General features: G+C 52.1%; 1 protein-coding gene across 1 annotated transcript; it reads right to left on the bottom strand.

Moving 5' to 3' along the window:
* Positions 1-914: 914 nt before the first annotated feature.
* dpysl2b (dihydropyrimidinase like 2b) lies at positions 915-16,753 on the bottom strand. The gene is given in 18 exon segments (XM_047052035.1): positions 915-2,870; positions 3,073-3,241; positions 3,352-3,531; positions 4,454-4,498; positions 4,500-4,625; positions 4,735-4,876; positions 5,171-5,329; positions 5,625-5,659; positions 5,661-5,744; positions 5,858-5,926; positions 6,767-6,847; positions 7,131-7,192; positions 7,619-7,724; positions 7,726-7,770; positions 7,772-7,785; positions 8,530-8,714; positions 9,000-9,088; positions 16,435-16,753. Coding segments are annotated over 18 exon segments (1,725 nt in total). The 5' UTR covers positions 16,477-16,753; the 3' UTR covers positions 915-2,778.
* Positions 16,754-20,142: the final 3,389 nt, after the last annotated feature.

Genomic DNA, 20,142 nt, shown 5'->3' with positions numbered 1-20,142 from the left:
GAGGGAGGGGAGGAGGGTGGGGAGGAGGGAGGGAGGGAGGGAGGGAGGGAGGGAGGGAGGGGAGGAGGGAGGGAGGGAGGGAGGGAGGGAGGGGAGGAGGGAGGGAGGGAGGGGAGGAGGGAGGGGAGGAGGGTGGGGAGGAGGGAGGGAGGGAGGGGAGGAGGGAGGGAGGGGAGGAGGGTGGGGAGGAGGGAGGGAGGGAGGGAGGGGAGGAGGGAGGGAGGGGAGGAGGGTGGGGAGGAGGGAGGGAGGGAGGGGAGGAGGGTGGGGAGGAGGGAGGGAGGGAGGGGAGGAGGGAGGGGAGGAGGGTGGGGAGGAGGGAGGGAGGGAGGGGAGGAGGGAGGGAGGGTGGGGGGCTAGCAGAGACATACTTTCAGTCTCAGGAGAATTCTCCTCGCTGCCAAATCGTATTTGTGCTTGAGCAGACTGCCTCCTCAACCACCAAGAGTCCAGAGTGGGGGAAAAGCCACAAAATCAGGACGGGAGGTTAAACTCTCGCGTCCCCTCCGTTTGAGAAATATGCATTCGAACACCAAGCAAGCGAAACGGACTCATGCTGAAGAGATGCCACAACGCCGTCCCAGGACAGGGAGGAAGAAGAGAGCGGGAAACCACCGGACGTGATCCAAGCACTGAAAATAACGTTATCGACCGTCAAAAACGTGAATCATAAATCACAATCACCAACGCGAGTGGTTCTGAGACCTGTGAGAAGGCTCCCTCACTAGGGAGGGTGAAGGTGGGGCAGGGTGAGATGACCCAGGAGTCGCAGTGTGTGTCGTGTGACGTGTGTGTGCAAACTTGTATGCGTGAGTGTGTGTGTGTTAGTGCATGTGTTTGTGTGTTGGTGCGTGTGTTGGTGTCAGTGTGGAGTCGCAGTGTGTGTCGTGTGACGTGTGTGTGCAAACTTGTATGCGTGAGTGTGTGTGTGTTAGTGCATGTGTTTGTGTGTTGGTGCGTGTGTTGGTGTCAGTGTGAAAGAAAGAGAGCCGGCGATGGAGTTTTGCTCCGTGTGAAGTAATCCGGAGAGGGAGAGACGGGCTCTGCGGAGCAACGTCTCACCGACGGGGAAAAATGAACACATTCGGAGGAACCGCCTCGCTTAATGAAAACCAGACGCGCGGTCGGAGCGAACAGACGTTGGCATCGATCCAGGCCCTGTCAGGGACCAGCCAGGCAAACAGGTGTAGCCCGGGCCTCATGCACTAACACAGCACACCAGCTAACACACAACCCCACATCTCCCTCTAAACATGAGTAGTGTTCAGGCCTTTGGCAACTAACGACAGAATCGTGACACTAAAAATACCGATATCGACAACGGCGAACAAACTCTACATCTCTAAAATATATCACACGGTTTTTCTCTCTACAGGAACACCACTCGTGGATCACGCAAGAGCAAAATCTGGCACCTTTGCATCGGTTAAACCTGGCTACCTTACACATATATGTTACATCCTTCTCTTACCACAATAAGAATAATACAAATAATCAAACTACCGGTACAACATCGGTGGGTTCAGGCACCTTAAGAGGAGAGAGGGAAGGGGAGACGTGATGCGAGAAAATGGAGGCGATGAACAAACATCTTCTAACCCACCGGATGACGTAACGCCATCTTTAAAACACCGCATGGATCTTTGAATATTCCTTCCTCTAGTAGTTGGGGGTGGGGGCAGCACCAATTTAAGGCAGGTGATATTGTGGCGGTGGTGTTCTAATCCACTCCTATTCCGTCCTAGCGACTCTCCCAAGTTCTATTCGTTGTTCAGGTCACATTTAGGTGCTGAGAAAGCCCCGCTGTGGAACACGATGGAACACGGCGTTCTACTCGGAACCGGTTGAGGGTTCTGATTCCGCTGGCGTTCCAGAATGTTCCACCACTACGGAAGCCCCACTGCAGCTTCCAAAGACTTCAAGTGGTTTGGCAGGAAGGTGGGAATGTCCCTAGAAAGTCCCTCTATCTCCCCCAAACACCGCGCTGTACAGCACCATACAAGGCTGTACCTAGCTCTTCGACCTAGAACACAAGGCTGTTGTACAGCCTCAAAACCTGCCTCGGATAAACACACTCCATCATAGCCAGTGTTGAACTGATTAAATCTGCGCTAACTGATGACACTGGAGGATTCAAAACAGGACGCCAGCTACTGGTGAAGGATCAAAACCTTATCCCTTTCCAAATCCACAGCACAGTGTTGTGAACCATACCTACTGTTTGAAACATCATGACAACATACCCATTAAACCATCTCAGTTTGTTTACCGTGCGTCTAAAAACTACAAAGATGGAGGACGGAAACGGAAAGCATGCCAGTCATGTGACGTCGATTCCTCCCTGTGTTAAATCTGCCCAGTCCAGCCTGACTGAACCCCATCTGTTTACGACATAAAAATAAAGACAAACAATCAAAAGAATCATGGCAGGTAGAAAGTACAGTATAAAACACTAAATAATACAGTCAAAAGTGCTCAAATAAAGGTGTGTTGTTGTAGTTTTCGGCTTGTTGTTGTTCTTCGTATGAGGCAACTCTTCTCTAGGGGTCTCCGTCAGGACAGTGGCGGTTGGGATGAAAAGGGGGAAGAGATGGAGAAGGGGGGGGGGGGGGGTAAAGGAGGGGGTGAGAGCAGAAGTGGAGGTCGAGGAGGGGGCGGTTCTTCAGGCACTGTGGAGGGCGTGGCTCTGGATGAAGAGGTGGTTTCTGGTTTTCCTGCCCCTCCCCCAGTTCCTGAAGCCCCTCCTCTTTACCCCCCCTCCCGGCCAATGGGAGAGCTTTAACCCAGGCTGGTGATGTTAGCTCTGCCCCCGGGCGGAGCCACGATGCGCTGGGTGTTCCGACGGGGGATGTTGTCATCGACTTGGGCACCTGGAGACACAGGACAGTCACAATCTGGCTACGGTGTTTCCATGCCAACATCATTCAGACACAATCTGACTACCGTGTTTCCATGCCAACCTCATCTCTCAGCAGTGAAATATCAATCTTCCTTGGAACAATTCCATATTCTAACGGTACAATTCCGATTGGTACGCCAAGGTTGTCAGCACTAGATGAGAGTGTTACTGACCAGACAGACTGAAGCCAGACTGGTGCAGGTTGCGGAGCGGCTGGCCAGCTGCCTGCTTGGCAGGTGAGGTCTTGGCTGAGGAGGCAGGCGTCATGGTCTTGGGAGTGACGGACACCTCGCAGACCGGCCCGTCGTAGAGACCCCTAGGGACCCCCCTCAACTCAGCCAGCTGGGGAGGGGACACACAGGAGCGAGGCGAGAGATGGAAGGACAGGAAATGACATCAGCGACTTGACATCATACAGAACATGCTGATATTTTGTGACACTGAGCTCTTACCCTGCTGCGAGCCTTTATCCTCTTGTACACGTAGTCGGGGAAGGGCTTGCGGGCCACGAAGCGTCCGGAGCCCTCGGTGGTGTGGAGGTTCCCCTCCTCCAGGACGATCCTGCCTTGGCTGATCACCACCAGGGGAGCGCCCCGCACCTCCATGCCCTCAAAGATGTTATACTCCACAGCCTGGGTGAGGGGGGGGAAGGTTCAGATAAGGAGGGGTCAGATATGTGCGTGATACGTCATATATACAGCTGTGTCTAAATGATGTCTTTCCCTCCTTATCAAAGATGTCCTTGTTTTGTACGAAAGAAACATTTATGTGAATAAAAGACACGATATCTAATCTAATCACCTCGTGACTTTTTGATGGGAGCCAGTGAGTGTGTGTGTGTGTGTCAGTGTGTGTGTGTGGGAATCAGAGTGACTGCCCTCCTAAAAGCTACTGAGTGTGAGGTCATGGTAAGCTGGTGGGCTTCTCCAGTCCTCAGAACAGCATGAGGTCACGAGCCGCTCCCACACACACACACACACACACACACACACACACAGTAAATGACCAGTTTTCCCAACGTGTATTAGTCCATTTCCTGACCAAGCGGAAAGAAAGGAACCATAGAATGAGGACAGCAGTGTGATTCTAATTGCTCAGACACACACTCTCACTGTCTCTCTCTCATTTTTCCTCTCTCCCCTCTCTCTCTCTCCCTCTCTCTCTGTCTATCACACCTATAGTAATTTCCCTGCTAGCAAACCACAATTACATGTTCCAGAACTCTGGCAGAACTCCAGGATGACATCATTCCCCTGAGAAGACCACACCCTCCCACTGGTGTTCTCAACCAATCAGATGTGCTCACCAGTCATATGACCATAAATTGCCCCATATGGCAGGTCATTAAAAAACATATTTACCTCTCACTATACTCCCCAGTGTTGACTTTGGACCCTTTTTGTTTTAACTGGAACTATCAATGACATAACTGGGTAGTGTTGTTACATCTTAGAGTGTGAGTCGTAACACTTTTCTGGTGAACTACAAACATGTTTTTGTTTTTATATAGATGTGTGTTCTGTCAGGTTGTGCCGGCTACAGAGGTGGACCTACAGAGTTGTGGCTCTTGGCTGAGATGATCTTGGTGACGTCGGGGTCCCCAGAGCACCAGGTCGGCGTCCGAGCCCACGGCGATGCGGCCTTTGCGGGGGTACAGGTTGAAGATCTTGGCCGCGTTGGTGCTCGTCACCGCCACAAACTGGTTCTCGTCCATCTTACCGGTCACCTGGAGAGACCCGAAACACGAAGGACGTCACAACGCGGTCCTCCCGTAAGCCACACACCAGGTATCATATCACTGTATGGCAGGCCAACAGGCTGGTGCAGGTACCCACCACACACTTGTCCCAGATCAGGGACATCCTCTCCTCGGTGCCGTTGGTGCCCTCTGGGATCAGGGTGAAGTCGTCCTTGCCCACGGCGCGCTGGGCGGTGTGTGAAGGGCAGTGGGCACTTCCTGTCACCTGCAGGTCCCCACTGTAGGCCAGAGCACAGGGTCAGGGTCAGGACAGGGTCAGGACAGGGTTAGGACAGGGTCAGGGGTTAGGGTTGTGTCACGCTAAATCTTTGCTCTCTCTCTCTCTCTCTCTCTCTCTCTCTCTCTCTCTCTCTCTCTCTCCTCTCTATCTGTGTATCAGGTAAGACGAGGAGAGTGAGGTTATCACAGCTCTTTCCTGTGCTCATCCATCTGAGCTCGTCCGCCCGTAGTCATCCACGTCCCCCTACTCGCCCCTTGCATCCCAGAGGAAGCTGAAGGAGTCCCAGTCTTACCAGGAGAGCAGGGAGTTCAGGTAGTCGGGCGTGGTGGGGTCGGGGCTGAGGGGCGGGGAGGTGACGTAAGCGGCGGCCTTCGCCCAGTTCTTGCTCCAATAGTGTGAGCCGTCTGTGCCCAGGCTGGCCGAGATTGGCTCCCCGTACACCACGGTGCCTACAGAGAGCCAATCAGCACACATGACACAAGACAGTACAGTCAATGCCTATACCAGCCTTTCTCAACCCTGGTCCTCAGGGACCGCCCTGCCCTGCATGTTCTAGATGTTTCCCTGCTCAAGTCATCATTGATCACAGAGTCATCATCAACCTCAGTAGAAGCCTGTCAAAGACCAGTTCATTTGAACCAGGTGTGCTGGAGTAGGGAAACATCTAGTACAATAACAGGACAGTGGGTTCCCCAGGACTATGGTTGAGGAACGCTGTTCTAGAATGTTCCACGGTGTCTCACCCCTTCTTCCGGGCCTGAGCGATGACATCGGCGGCACTCCTTGCTCATCACCTTGGTGATGTAGAGGGGACAGTTGGTCTGATTGGCCACGGTGACGGAGCGGTTCACAGCCTCCGCCTCCACCTGGAGAGAGAGAGGGCGTGTCAGCGGCCGGGCGCGACGGGGTGCGGGGGTCAGGACCAGAGAGGATTCTGGGGTAGAGCTGAGGAGAGACGGTGTCGGTGGTCTTGTCTTACCTCCTCAGGACGGCTCAGGACGTGACCCTCGGGCCCTGTGATGCCCTGCTCCAGGATACGATGCTGCTCCTGTAGGGGTGGAGGGGGAGAGGGAGGGGAGGAGGGGGGGGAGGAGGGGAGGGGAGGGAGAGGGGGAGGGGAGGAGGGGGAGAGGGGGGGAGGAGGGGTGGAAGGGGAGAGGGGGAGAGGGGAGGGGAGGAGGGGAGGGGAGAAGAGGGAGAGGACGGGGAGAGGGGAGGGGAGGGGAAAGGGAGAGAGGAGGGGGAGGGGAGGAGAGGGAGGGGAGGAGGGGAGAGGAGAGGGAGGGGAGGAGGGGAGAGGAGAGGGAGGGGAGGAGAGGGAGGGGAGTAGGGGAGAGGAGAGGGAGTAGGGGAGAGGAGAGGGAGGGGAGGAGAGGGAGGGGAGTAGGGGAGAGGGAGGGGAGTAGGGGAGAGGAGAGGAGTAGGGGAGAGGGAGAGGGAGTAGGGGAGAGGAGAGGGAGGGGAGGAGAGGAGAGGGAGTAGGGGGAGGGGAGGAGAGGGAGGGGAGGAGGGGAGAGGAGAGGGAGTAGGGGAGAGGAGAGGGAGAGGAGGGGGAGGGGAGGAGAGGGAGGGGAGGAGGGGAGAGGAGAGGGAGTAGGGGAGAGGAGAGGGAGTAGGGGAGAGGAGAGGGAGTAGGGGGAGGGGAGAGGGAGTAGGGGAGAGGGGAGGGGAGTAGGGGAGAGGAGAGGGAGTAGGGGGGCGAAGAAACACTGATGAAATGTGTTGAGTCATGCCAAATCACACCACAAACCCTAACCCTTGATGAATATTCATCAGCATCTGTTCACCAATAACTCTGTGTATATTCCCCTCTCCCCCTATGTCCATACATCCATACATCCAGCACATCTGAGTATGTCAGTGCCCGGTGAGGAGCAGAACATCTCACCTCAGCCACGATGTCTCCGTTCTCAGCATGGACCTGAGCGATGGCTCCCAGGTCTCTGATCACGCTGAACACCTCGTACACCTGAGGAACACCAGGAGGGGCTTCAGCTGCAGCACTCAGGAGACCTTCTACAGTGAGGTTCTACGGTGAGGTTCTACAGTGAGGTTCTACAGTGAGGTTCTACAGTGAGGTTCTACGGTGAGGTTCTACAGTGAGGTTCTACAGTGAGGTTCTACGGTGTGAAGTTCAACGGTGAAGTTCTATGGTGAGGTTCTACAGTGAGGTTCTACGGTGAAGTTCTACGGTGAGGTTTTACGGTGGACAGGAAGTCCAGGACAACAAAAAGCGACACAGGAAGTCCTACCTGAGAGTCAGTAAGCTGGAAAACATCCTTATAAGCCAGATAGACAAGGAAAGAGTTGACACCTGAGAAAATAAGGGATGAGTCAAAGAGAGGGATAGAGGTCTGGAGAGAGACAGAGAGAGAGAAAGAGAAAAAACAAAAAAAACAGGCCAAACAAATCTAAATATAGACAGAGATGAGGAGGAAATCACTAATCCTGGTCAGGGTCCAACCCAGAGGCTGTCACTGACCCAGGCCCTAGTCTGATCGGGTGTTCAGATGGCTAAGTGGTTAGGGAATCGGGCTGGTTATCTGAAGGTTGCCAGTTTGATTCCCGGCCATGCCAAATGACGTTGTGTCCCTGGGCAAGGCACTTCACCCTACTTGCCTCGGGGGGAATGTCCCTGTACTTACTGTAAGTCGCTCTGGATAAGAGCGTCTGCTAAATGACTAAATGTAAATGTCTGAGGTCTCATCCGGGGGAGGGGAGGTCGGCGAGGTCGTCCTACCGTGGTCCTTCACCAGCGTCTCCATCTCCTCCTGGACGCCCTTGTGCCACTCGGTCACGTCCACGTGGAGGGAGAAGTCACAGCAGGACTTGCTGCTGGCCCAGTCCCAGCCACTGCTCGAAGGCAGAGATCAGGCTGGTCCCTGGCTCTGGGGACCACGTGGTCCACTAGACACACACACACACACACACACAGAGTGTATTAGTAGAACATCAACCCTCAGTAATACTATTTCTTGTTAGCCCCCTAGCTGAAACCCACTTCCTGTCTGTCATCCCCCTAGCTGAAACCCACTTCCTGTCTGTCATCCCGCTAGCTGAGACCCACTTCCTGTCCTGGTGCTGTGGACTCTGCAGGACCGTCAGCAGCGGTTGTCAGAGCTGGGAGGCAACACTGTCACCCCCCCCCCCCCCCCCCGTCCATCCACACACACACACACACACAGACACACACACAGGGGGAACAGGGGCTTCTTGGAGACACTCTGCTGACTCATCTAGGAGTGACATGGCTGTGGTATGGTGATTAGAGGGAGAGAGAGAGGAGGCTGTGCAGAATGCCTCCCTCCAACTCGCTTGTCCTCGCTCAGCACATTGTGGCACGCTGCTATGTCTGACGGCTGCAGATCTTTAACGGACCGCAGGGCCTGTGAATGTACTTCAAAAAGTATTTGTGGGAAACGTACTTTACTGTCATCTAAGTCTGTGTGTGTGCATCTAATAATGACAATGTCATCATTTAGAAGACGCTTAAAAAAACAAAAAACATATATATTTTACGTAAATGGGGGTACTGAGGGGTCTGAACCTGTGTCCTATTGACCTAGAGTCTGATGCTCTAACCACCGAGCTGCGTCCGTCCCCCAGACACAGCCAGCGTCGCCCCAGCGCCGTGTGAGACGTGTGACTCACGGATCATGGTGGTGCCCCCTGCCAGGGCGGCCCGGGTCCCCTGGTAGAAGTCGTCGGCAGCAACCATGCCCCGGTCGGGCATCTGGAAGCGGGTGTGCACGTCGATGCCCCCGGGTATCAGCATCCTGCCGTGGGCATCGATGGTCTTCACCCCGCCTGGCACGATCAGGTTCTCACCGATTTGTCTGACAGGAGGATAGGGAGAGAGAGAGAGAGAGAGAGAGAGAGGAGAGAGAGAGAGAGAGAGAGAGAGAGAGAGAGAGAGAGTGAGAGAGGGAGAGGGAGAGGGAGGGGAGAGAGAGGGAGAGAGAGGGAGAGAGAGGGAGAGAGAGGGGAGAGATGGAGGAGGATAAAAGAGGGTGAGGGAGCGAGACAGACCCGTCCTCTGAGTGACAGATTGAGGAGCAGTGTTTACATTCTGGACTTTAAGTGCGTCTGGAGTGCGCTCCGACTCAGAGAGTAAACTCCACTTGATGAGGCCGTCCTCCATATACACGTCGGCACAGAAGGACTGGTCATCGTTCACGATCTTCGCCCCCTTAATCAGCAGCCGCTCGCTCTGAGGGACGACAAGGAAGACCAGGATCAGGCTTCGAACACACACACACATCCTCTCGTAATAGTGTCGACTTGGTCAACAACACGAACAAGCTCCTCCTAATGAAGCCCTTGATGAACCCCAGGGGGACCCAGACACAGAGAGATGACACCAGCTAAGGACTGCTCTTTATGGACCCAGACACAGAGAGATGACACCAGCTAAGGACTGCTCTTTATGGACCCAGACACAGAGAGATGACACCAGCTAAGGACTGCTCTTTATGGACCCAGACACAGAGAGATGACACCAGCTAAGGACTGCTCTTTATGGACCCAGACACAGAGAGATGACACCAGCTAAGGACTGCTCTTTATGGACCCTTGTGAGTGAGCGCAGACAGGAGAGTGTTAGGTTTCTGTGTGGAGCAGAAACGTCAGCGGATTTGCCACTCGCTGCTTATATTATAAAACCCTCAAATATTCCTGTGAATATCCTAGGACTCTCAGTCCCTTTGGGACCCTCCTCCCCCCTCTCCCCCCCTCCTCCTCCCTCTCCTCCCCCCCCCTCCCCTCCTCCTTCTCCTCCCTCCCCCTCCTCCCCTCTCCTCCCCCCCTCCTCCCCCCCCTCCTCCTCCCCTCTCCTCCCCCCCCCCTCCTCCCCCCCTCCTCCCTCCTCCTCCCTCTCCCCCCCCCCCTCCTCCCCCCCTCCTCCTCCCTCTCCCCCCCCTCCTCCCCCCCCTCCTCCCCCCCTCCTCCTCCCCCTCCTCCTCCCCCTCCTCTCCCTCCCTCCCACAACCCCTGGTCAGTAGAGGCCCAGGCTGGTGCGAGGGCCTCCTGTGGTGTTCGGGTCGGCTGCTCTAGGATCTGCTGTGTCATGCAGCCTCGCTCCCCGGGGCCCTCCCAGTGAGCAGCACACTGAACAGTAAGACCTCCCTCTGTGTTTTATGGCTGCACCAAACTGGACTCTGTTCTGCTGGCTGGTGATGAATGGGAGGGTGGGGGGGGGGGGGGGGGGGTGGAGTGTGGGGAGGGGGGTTGGGGGGTGGGCATGATTTGTGTGCATTTCATTTGCCATTCTCCTTCTCTCTTTCACACACGCAGAGACACTCACAAACACACACAGACTCACAAACACACACACTCTCACAAACACACACACAAACACACACACACACAATACAGACAAAGAACAGAGCTGCTGGCCCGACACCAGGTTTCTGAGGCCAGGATCAACAGGGAGGAACGCATGTGTGGAGGAGTGGAGAGGAGGAGCAGAGAGACAGGAGAGAGGAGGGAGGAGGGAGGAGGGGAAGAGAAGAGGAGGAGTGGAGGAGTCGAGAGGAGCAGCAGAGAGGGAGGAGGGAGGAGGGGAAGAGAAGAGGAGGAGTGGAGGAGGGAGGAGTGGGGGAGTCGAGAGGAGCAGCAGAGAGACAGAAGAGAGGAGGGAGGAGGGAGGAGGGAGGAGGGGAAGAGAAGAGGAGGAGTGGAGGAGTCGAGAGGAGCAGCAGAGAGGGAGGAGGGAGGAGGGGAAGAGAAGAGGAGGAGTGGAGGAGGGAGGAGTGGGGGAGTCGAGAGGAGCAGCAGAGAGGGAGGAGGGAGGAGGGGAAGAGAAGAGGAGGAGTGGAGGAGGGAGGAGTGGGGGAGTCGAGAGGAGCAGCAGAGAGACAGAAGAGAGGAGGGAGGAGGGGAAGAGAAGAGGAGGAGTGGAGGAGGGAGGAGTGGAGAGGAGCAGCAGAGAGACAGGAGAGGAGGAAGGAGGAGAGGAGGAAGGAAGAGAGGAGTAAACAGGAACAAAGGACACTGATGAAGCAGGAGGGAAGGAGTTTGGCCTTTTCTTAACAGTAACACACAAAAGAATGTTTCGCTGCTAAGCACCATGCCTCGTTTCAGACTGGCGAACAGAACAGGATTATACCTCAGCAGCAGAATGAAGGGCATTTTACAAAGGATAATCAACCCGCTAGCTAATTCTAGCCTTGCACAAATGATGAGGGGGGAGAGAGAAAACTGGAGAGACAATGACTCGCGGGAGAGTCCGCCCACGGACACGCCCCCTACCGTATCCCCGATCCTGACTGGCTGACGGGATACAGGTCATAATGAAGAAGCAATCAGCATGCAGAGAGAGCTTGCATTCAATCATCCATACACGTCTCCGTATGGGACGGGGATGGGCGGGTCCTTGTTCTCCTGACTACCCACCCACCCACCTCCCCTCCACCCTACCCCTCCCTCCCACCGTGGCCCTGGTCGGCCCTCTGAAAGGGGACGGGCACGATCCTGGTCACGGGGCCCCGGGCATCCTCCACAAACAAAGAGCTCTCTGTTCGAGGCCCTGCCTGTAGCGTGCCTCCTAGCCAGCCAGCCCTGGCCACAGGCAACCCTCCCAAAAGGGGCTTGACACCCCACCCAGCACCCCACCCAGCACCCCACCCAGCACCCCACCCAGCACCCCACCCAGCAGCACGCACTACAGACACCCTGTCTCCCCCCTGTCCCTGTCATACTTCCATGTGTTTCTTTTTCCCCAAACGCCCGGCTGGCCTGGAATCTCGGCCGGTGATGGCATATGTGCAGAGACACAACCCATCGGACACACACACAGACACACAGAGACACACACACACACACGCATAGTGTTAGGGAGGAGTCTGGCACATCGCATCCATGCAGCTGTCCTGTTCGAGGCCTGATTTTAACAGCGGCGATGAAACTGCTACAAATGGAACATGATGTAATCGCACATCTATGGGGACTTGGCCTTCACATCAAGAGCCTGGCTTGGGTTCATCCCCTAGCAACCACGTCATCTGCAGAAACTATGACCTCATGGCATGGTCATAGCCTAGCTACGTAGCTAGGTGGCCTAGCTTTGCTCAGATGTATGCGCAGTCAAACGTTCATACACAACGCCTCAGAAACTGTTTCTCTTTTGGATGAAAGCGCTGTCACATGCATCTTATCCACTGCTGCCAATAATAGCAGCAGTCTTTGAAGATGAAACCGCATCTCTAACTCCAAACATGCAGTCTACTGGATTTAGGAGTTATGAATGGTCAGTGGCCTGGGCTGGCATCCAGTAATGACAGTGACCTTCCCTGCACGGGAACCATGACAACCTCACACAAACAGGAAGTACACCGGCCTTAACACCCTCATGCTCCATACAACTAGCTTTTCAACTCGTCATCGATTTGAGCACGATAACATCAACGATGCATCTAGTGAAATTGAAAGCTGTCCTTGTCAAGTGCCTCTCCATAGGCCGACGACTATTGCATGATATGAAAATGATAGACTGAGAGAGTGAGGAAGGCATTGAGGCTCTCCCTCTCTCTCCCTTGAACTTTCTCTCTCCCTCCCTCTCCCTCTCCCTCTCCCCCTCTCCCCTCTCCCTCTCCCTCTCCCTCTCCCTCTCTCTCTCATCTCCCCTTCTCTCCCTCTCTCTCTCTCTCTCTCTCTCTCTCTCTCTCTCTCTCTCTCTCTCTCTCTCTCTCTCTCTCTCTCTCTCTCTCTCTCTCTCTCTCTCTCTCTCTCTCTCTCTCTCTCTCTCTCTCTCTCTCACAGATCGATCCAGAGGATCATGTGACAGCATGCTCGGTGTTCTGTCGGAGCTTCAGTCACTCAGGGAGAAATCGAACCCATTAGTGAACAGGGACAAAAGCTACCGATGATGACCCAGCATGTTGCCGATGTCCAATCAGAAGGCAGGTACGCTGGCTGGGGGTGTGGTCTGAGAGAGCGGAACATCCCCCATCTGAGGACTTGAACCTCCACACAAGGTCACCAGGGAGGATGACCAGGAGGATGCCAAAACATATTTTATACTCAAAGTATACTCGTGTTCAAAGCATACTGCTCATTAAAGCTTTCAGTGAGTATATGAACATACCAAAACAGTGCAATTACAATAAGTACGCTTCCAATTGTGTGGAAAAAAGATCAACGTCATGAAAATGTATTAAGCTTTCATTTGATAAATTTAAATTCGATTTGTCTCTCTTCTTTTCCCCATTTGGGCGTAGAGACAAACTATCTGGGACGTGAAGTTCTGATGGGAAAGGGTCCACCCAGACCAGAGTCAAATCAAAATCAAAATCTAATTTGAAGTATAGCTTTGGCACTCCTTTTTACAAGGAATGCCAAAGAGGGCTTCACATACGACCATAGAACTGCACCTAAACCAACCTTAACCCTCAAGGAAGACAAGGAAAAACTCCCCGAAGATTATGACAGTGACTTCCAGGAGAGGGGTTCAACTGTCCTCCCCAACCCCTATCGTGGTCACCTCCCCTGGGATGACCCTCCTCTCACCCCTGGGTCAGACACTGGAAGTGGATGTGTGACTGAAGACCCATCCACCACGACCTCCCTTAATCTAACCGGGTAGGCGTGCAGATTTAAAAGTGAGACAACGAGCTGGCTTAGATGTGACTCCTGATCCTCTTAAAGATTCGCTTGTTGGTCCGAGAGCTGCCTGGAGCAGAGGCAGGGCTGAGAATACCAACTGCTTTTTTAACTTTAGTGTCGCCCTGTGGGCGGGAACTGAGAGTGTGTTCACACACACCTGTTCACACGGCGGGCTTCCTGAACCGGGGGAAATCCTAGATTTTTTCTGAGGAAAGAGAAAACTGGAAGGAATAACGTTCTTGGCAGGCCTTGCGTTTGGATGGAGGATCTGAGAGAGGTGCTTTGTGTTGTGAGTGAAGGTGGAATGTGCGAGGCCCCAGTGCATTGTGGGATAGGTGACAGTGCTGGGGGGGGGGGGGGGGGGGTGCTCTTTAAACACCCTCCATTTGAACTCTGAGTTAATATATGGTGTCAGATCTTATTCATGAGGAATCTGGAAGACCTGAATGTTCTGATAAAAGCCCCAGGTGGTGAGATTTGGGGTGACATTCATTTTGATGAGAGCTTCCTGAGGTGTCACGATCCCCTGCCTGTCTGTGCAGCTGACCGCCTCAGCCCCTGCCCCCAGCCCCTGCCCCCAGCCCCTGCCCCCAGCCCCTGCCCCCAGCCCCTGCCCCCAGCCCCTGCTCCCAGCCCCTGCCCCAAGCCCCCAGCCCCTGCCCCCAGCCCCTGCCCCAAGCCCCCAGCCCCCAGCCCCTGCCCCCAGCCCCATGGTGTGTGCATGTGTGTAGATGTGTGTGCATGGGTATGCGTGTGTGTGAGTGCTTGTATATGTGTGCTGGGGTTGCTGGAGCAACGTCGAGGAAACTGAACATTCTGATCTAATTATGTCGTCATCCAAAAAGGATGACAGAAATTGGATTAACTTGCAGAACACTGCTTTGAGTCTCTAGCTCACAGTGGATGTGCACGGTCATACAATAAATGATCTCGTCTATAGATCATTCTGTACTATAATTGGCCACTTTACGTAACTAAAATAGAAATTGCAGCCAATTTAGTGATTAAGTAATCACTGCTTGACCTGAACCGTACGGTTCAGATTTGAACCGGGTTCAGATTTGAACCGTACTTCAAGCGACTCCAGTTTCCTCCAGTACATGGCAGGAACCTAAGTGCGAGAATTGAAACGAACGAACGAATCACTAAGGATTCAGTGTGTTTGTGATCAAACTTACGCAGCCTGTGTAACACAGTGTAGAACACACACAACACTGCAGCACATCCTGTGTTACAAGCCCCCTGAGTGCACACACACACACACTGCATGGATTCTGTTGATGTGGGAGAGATGGCAAAGATCGATGCTTGCCGCCACAGGGGTGTGGCACGAACACACACATGACCACGGACCCACCCGCGGCACACACACACATGAACACGGACCCACCCATGTGTAGACACACAGACACACACACACACACAGACACACTACTGTATTTCCCGCATCAAATGGTTGGACTGTCTTCTATTTTCCCTCTCTTTTCTCTATACATTATAATTCTCCTCGTTTATCTACCTCACGGGATGGAACACAACACAGTAGCAACACCAGACCAGAGACGGATGAATAACAGCTGGATCATAAGAACCGCAACATGACAGATCGTTTGCATGTTGGACTGAACGTGCGTGTGTGTGCGTGTGTGTATGACAAGATCAGTCCTCCTTTCTCCATAAGTCTTCAGTTTCTCCTCGGTTTCAGAGTCTACACGGCACTGAATGAGTTGGCGGCTTAAACCGGACCAGCGCCAGTTGTGGCGGGCAGTCAAGACAACCGGCAGGGGTAACCCAGCCAAAGGCTCAATTCAATTCCTTTTTTTCTCTCGAGGACATGCAATAGAACGAGTAGGTCAAATGAATGGGGACGCTCTCCTAAAACACAGACATTAACCGTCCCTAAGGGCTACAAAAAAAACTAAAACAAAACTGAGATTAAAAAAAACAATGAACGTTTCGGTTCACAACAATATTGCCTACGGGCAGACAACGAGGGTCCGTGGTTGTCTCGTTTCAGCCGTGCTCCTTTCATTAGGCTGAGAGGAGGAAGGAAATATGGAAATAGGACCCACCGCCCCCCTTCTCTTTTCTATTCTCCTGTTTCCATTGCTAACGCTATTCTCTCCTAGCCTAGCCTACTTTTCAGTGATTTCTGCCGTGTCTGGGCAATTATCCAGGGGAGAGACAGGACTTGTCCCGCAGTCCAACGAAGCACAAAACACACCAACGGGACTCTTTGTGCCCTATTAATCCAACCGGGTTTTCCAAAGTGGCATTCGCTCCCGGAAAAAAAATCCTAAACCGACATGGGTTATAGCGGATGGGCGGATGCAGGAGAATCTATTGCATTTTCTCCGCCACCCGTTGGCGAGCGGTAACAGTAGGTGCCGACCAGACACACTGCCTAAACAAAGAACATCGGCGTGAAAAAGGATGAAGCTGTTTGCAAGGCAAAACGTCATACAGTGGCAATGACTTTTATGCAAAACCACAAACGATAAATGCATGATTTATGTCCTATGGCAAATCTTACGTCAGCCAGGCCCTGTATGGTAGGCTACACGGTCAAAGACGAATAACAGCTGAGTTAGTCGTCTTGACGACGAAAATCTGCACTTGTCTCGAAATACATGCTTTGAAAATCCTCCATGTCTTCCCTGTAGCTATGTAATCTGAATGCACAGCTATGCATCTTCTGACCGTTCAGATTGCAAAATGCTCTTACAAATATGCATTAGCTGTGGCAGCAGCCTATTTGCCCCTTTAGAGATGTGAGCAGTATGCATAACCTATCACAGCTGATGCAAACAGGTCTCCCGTCTCGTGCTTGTAACTAGTTTATGACGCCCCTAATCTGGACCACATTTCAAGACCAGCGACCCAGTCTGACTCAGTGTTATTGAGACTATGACCACTCATCATTTCACTCAAAGGAATAACGTGTTCCCTACTCACTGTGATGCGAGGGATATTCTTCTTGCCCTGATAGCCAGACATCTTCACCGTTCAGTTTTCGCTGCTCTGCACTGCCGGGTATCAACAGAATGGGATGTTCACGGTATTGCGGAATATGCCCGGTAGATAAGGCCGGTTCAGAAACAATACTTAAAAAAAGGCAGAAGATAAATAGCAGCGATGAGAGGGTACGATTCCGGTAATGTCCGTGAGTGGTGGAGGGGGCGGGCAAAGCTCGCAGAATCGGGGTAAAGAATCTGAACTCCAAACCGTGTCCTCTCCTCCTGATCTCCGCCGATGCACCAAACCGAGCCAGACGGATTCAGACAAGGAGGAAGGGAGGGGCCGGCTCTCCACGAGGCCTAGGGTGCATGCGCAATGCCCCGCCCTGCTCCGATCCATTGACAAGTCGTTGTGTGCTGTCCGTTGCTCTGCCCCTGGTTACAGAAAGTACAGGACATCCCAAGCAGTTCCTAACCGTTTAAAAGTGTACAGGGTGGGACTGTAAAGTTACCATAATATGTTACAATAACACAATAGTTCAACTGTGAGTGTCCTTTTCTGACCTGCACCCCCCACCCAAAAAAATAAATAAAATACCCAACGTGACCTAAAAAAGCTTCTCTTACCCTGGAGAAGGTGTGATAACAAGGGTGTGAGCCAGTCACACGAGGCCGACATGTCTGTGTACATATGAGGTTGTGATTGTTGCAGCAGTACATGGAGGTCAGCGGGGTGGATAAAACATGATGCAACAGGCCATCAAAGCGATTGGTGCAGCTCAGTGGTAAAGTAGAACATCTGACTGCGGATCAAGAGGTCGCCGGTTCAAATCCCTGTACATTAATTTGCATAAAAGCGTCCCTTAAGTGAATACACGCAAACGCATATAGGCCTGTTATGTTAGCACACATGAACCGACACAGACAACAGGGTAAACAATGTATCCATTCACTGCGAATGGGCAAACGACCTTTCCAAGTAACCATACAACTATTCAAAGTCGTGATCAGAGTTTTATATGACGGGGTCCGTAGGCCTATATAAAAGTAATAGAGTAAAGGTTTAAGACAGGTCGTGCTTTAGTTACACTGCACCAATCTTGGATCGATCAACTGGCCACCACTCCTTGTTAGGGCGGCAGAGGGAGGGGACCGGGAATTGATGGAGCACGTACAACTGGCTCAGCATGTGTGTGTGTGTGCGTGTGTGTGTGTGTGTGTGTGTGGTTGGAACCGCCTCCTCACACACGAACCCTGAACAACGATGGGGTCTCGCAGACATGACAGCATGTGAGTGCACAGGCAACCTCACCAAGGCAACCTCACCAAGGCAACCTCAAAACAGGAAGTATAGCCCCTCTAATGGAGCAGGGGGCTCCGTCCTGTACGACGTGATGAGAAATTAAATTAGCGTCTAATGGAAAATTGAGGCAAAACTCAATAAAGCCAAATTGACGTGTTGTCAAAAAGAGAAACAGCAATGTTTCGACATAAACTGAGACACAGTCAAAAGATTCACGTAAAATATTGCTATATTTTTCCAATGCTGCGTACTTGATGCTTGAGTTAGAAAGATATATGTGATGGATAAAGAGACTGAGTGAGAGAACAGAGTGATGTTTTTTTTTTTCCCCCGAGTGACAAAGCACAAAAACTTACCTTGTCATCCAGGTTTTGCAGGGCTTCCTTCCCCGTGCTTTGCCGTATTTCGACCCTCCTCGGCTGGGAAATGTCAGTCTGCTTGTCAATGACCCAACCCTCGGTTTTCCCTTTGCCCGCAGGCAGTGACTCGAAATTCAGCGTCTTGTTATCAGCGGAGCCTTCCACCGGACAGAACATGCCACAGAATTTCTGGCGTGGCTTGGGGCTACCTGAGCCCATTGACTTGAAAAACGCCGGTACTTCCCCGTTTGTCGACATGGTTCCAATCTGGGGGGGGGGGGGTTCTGTCGGGAGATCCTTTGAAGCGCAGCTGCTCCTTTGATTAGGGACCCGCGCGCTCTTGGACAGACACCGCCTTACCGGTTTCAAGCGCAGGTGGTCGCACTATCTACCGTGCTCGCGCTGCATGAAAATCTCTGTTCGGTGTTGAGTTCGAGTTTGAGGCACCACAAATCAATCAAGGTGAGGAAACACAACAACAGGAAGAAGAAAAAAAATCTAGATATCCTGTTTGCCTGTTTAAAGAAAAACTAAAAACGAATTATCTACTGGGAAACGAACTGTACACCAGGCTTCAGGTATTAAAGTGGAGATCTAACCAGATCTGTTCCGGTTGCTGCTTAAATTTGCTTACTCATTGATGCTGAATGCTGGGTAGGTTTACTTTAAATACGACAATACCCTACAGGTTTCAGGTCGGGTCCAGTTGCACATGACACATTCAACACCAACGTGAAGCCTTCCCTATTCTGTCAACTAAACTGAGGAGAAATCTGCAGACCTGTTTAGAGGTACTAGAGAATGCGGGAGACACAAGCTTTATCCGGAAATGATGCGTTGCCTTGGACCAAAATTAATATCAAAATTAATCTTAGTCTAATTGATAGCGCAATAGACACATTGGGCATATGATACTGACAGAGGAGCGAAACAACATCTTGCAAAAAACACAGTTGGTCAACTATTTGTCATATGTCAGTGTGACAGCTATACTCAAAATTCCATATTCTGTGGTATGGGGTCAAAAAGGCATTCGAGCACCTTTGAGAGTTCTCCAAGTCACGCCCTGCTTTGCAATAAAGGGCGCTGTCCATTCAGCACCACCAACCAGCGTGCGGTGACCGTCTGGATTGACAAACTCTGCCGACTGAATAGGTGACTACTAATGATACTCCGGTGATCGCTTACACATTAAAATCCGTGTACTATCTGGATACTAATGGCTACCTATGGGATAATGGGACTATATTTGAAAGAATTCCACTTCAATCAAACGCATTACGTTCGAACTGAATTTACATTTCATTTTCATTACCTATAAATTAAGTGTTTCATTCTAAAAAGCTTACATTGCACTAATATTATTCCTTCATTTAATCTTCAAGAATGTTTTTATCAAACAAAGAAGCTGTAATTCAAAATGTTCCAATCGTAATGCTTACTCTTGGACACAAAGCCTTTGGATTAACGATTCAAACCGAGCCAGTTTCCATAACAACATGGCAGCAAATCGCCTGGTCGTGAATCCGTAGCCCACCCGGGGTCCAGTCAGGGCCAGTGCCGGGGAAGGTGGCAGGGTGGTCTGGCAGGAGGACGGGCTGACAGGAGACAACTGGTGGACCCGACAATCGTAAAAAGCTCTTATACAAACAAACCCAGATGCAAATTACCGTTCCCGCCAATCGCAATACACTTTTAAACTTACTTACAGAACTCCGTTCTAGGCTCACACGTTAAAATATATGATAATATATCTATACATGGGCAGTATGCCCAAAAGCATTTCCCTCTCTACGCTCCAGGATTATACTGCCTGTCATAGAGGCCAAGGTGCTGGTTGCGATAGAAACAGATGGTAGATAACTAAATAGACATTTAGTGCACTATCAATAACGCTATCAATAATTTAACATTCCAACAGAGTCAATAACTGAAGTTAATGTGTTTGCCATCAACATATCATTCCTAAGCACCCCATTATAGATATTGTGCGTCATAGACACTGTGTGTTAGAGAGAATGAGTTATAAACAAAGAGAAAAAGC

This window comes from Hypomesus transpacificus, unplaced genomic scaffold (assembly GCF_021917145.1).
Source record: "Hypomesus transpacificus isolate Combined female unplaced genomic scaffold, fHypTra1 scaffold_194, whole genome shotgun sequence".
NCBI lineage: Eukaryota > Metazoa > Chordata > Actinopteri > Osmeriformes > Osmeridae > Hypomesus > Hypomesus transpacificus.
This window is presented reverse-complemented; position numbering and strand designations above follow the sequence as displayed.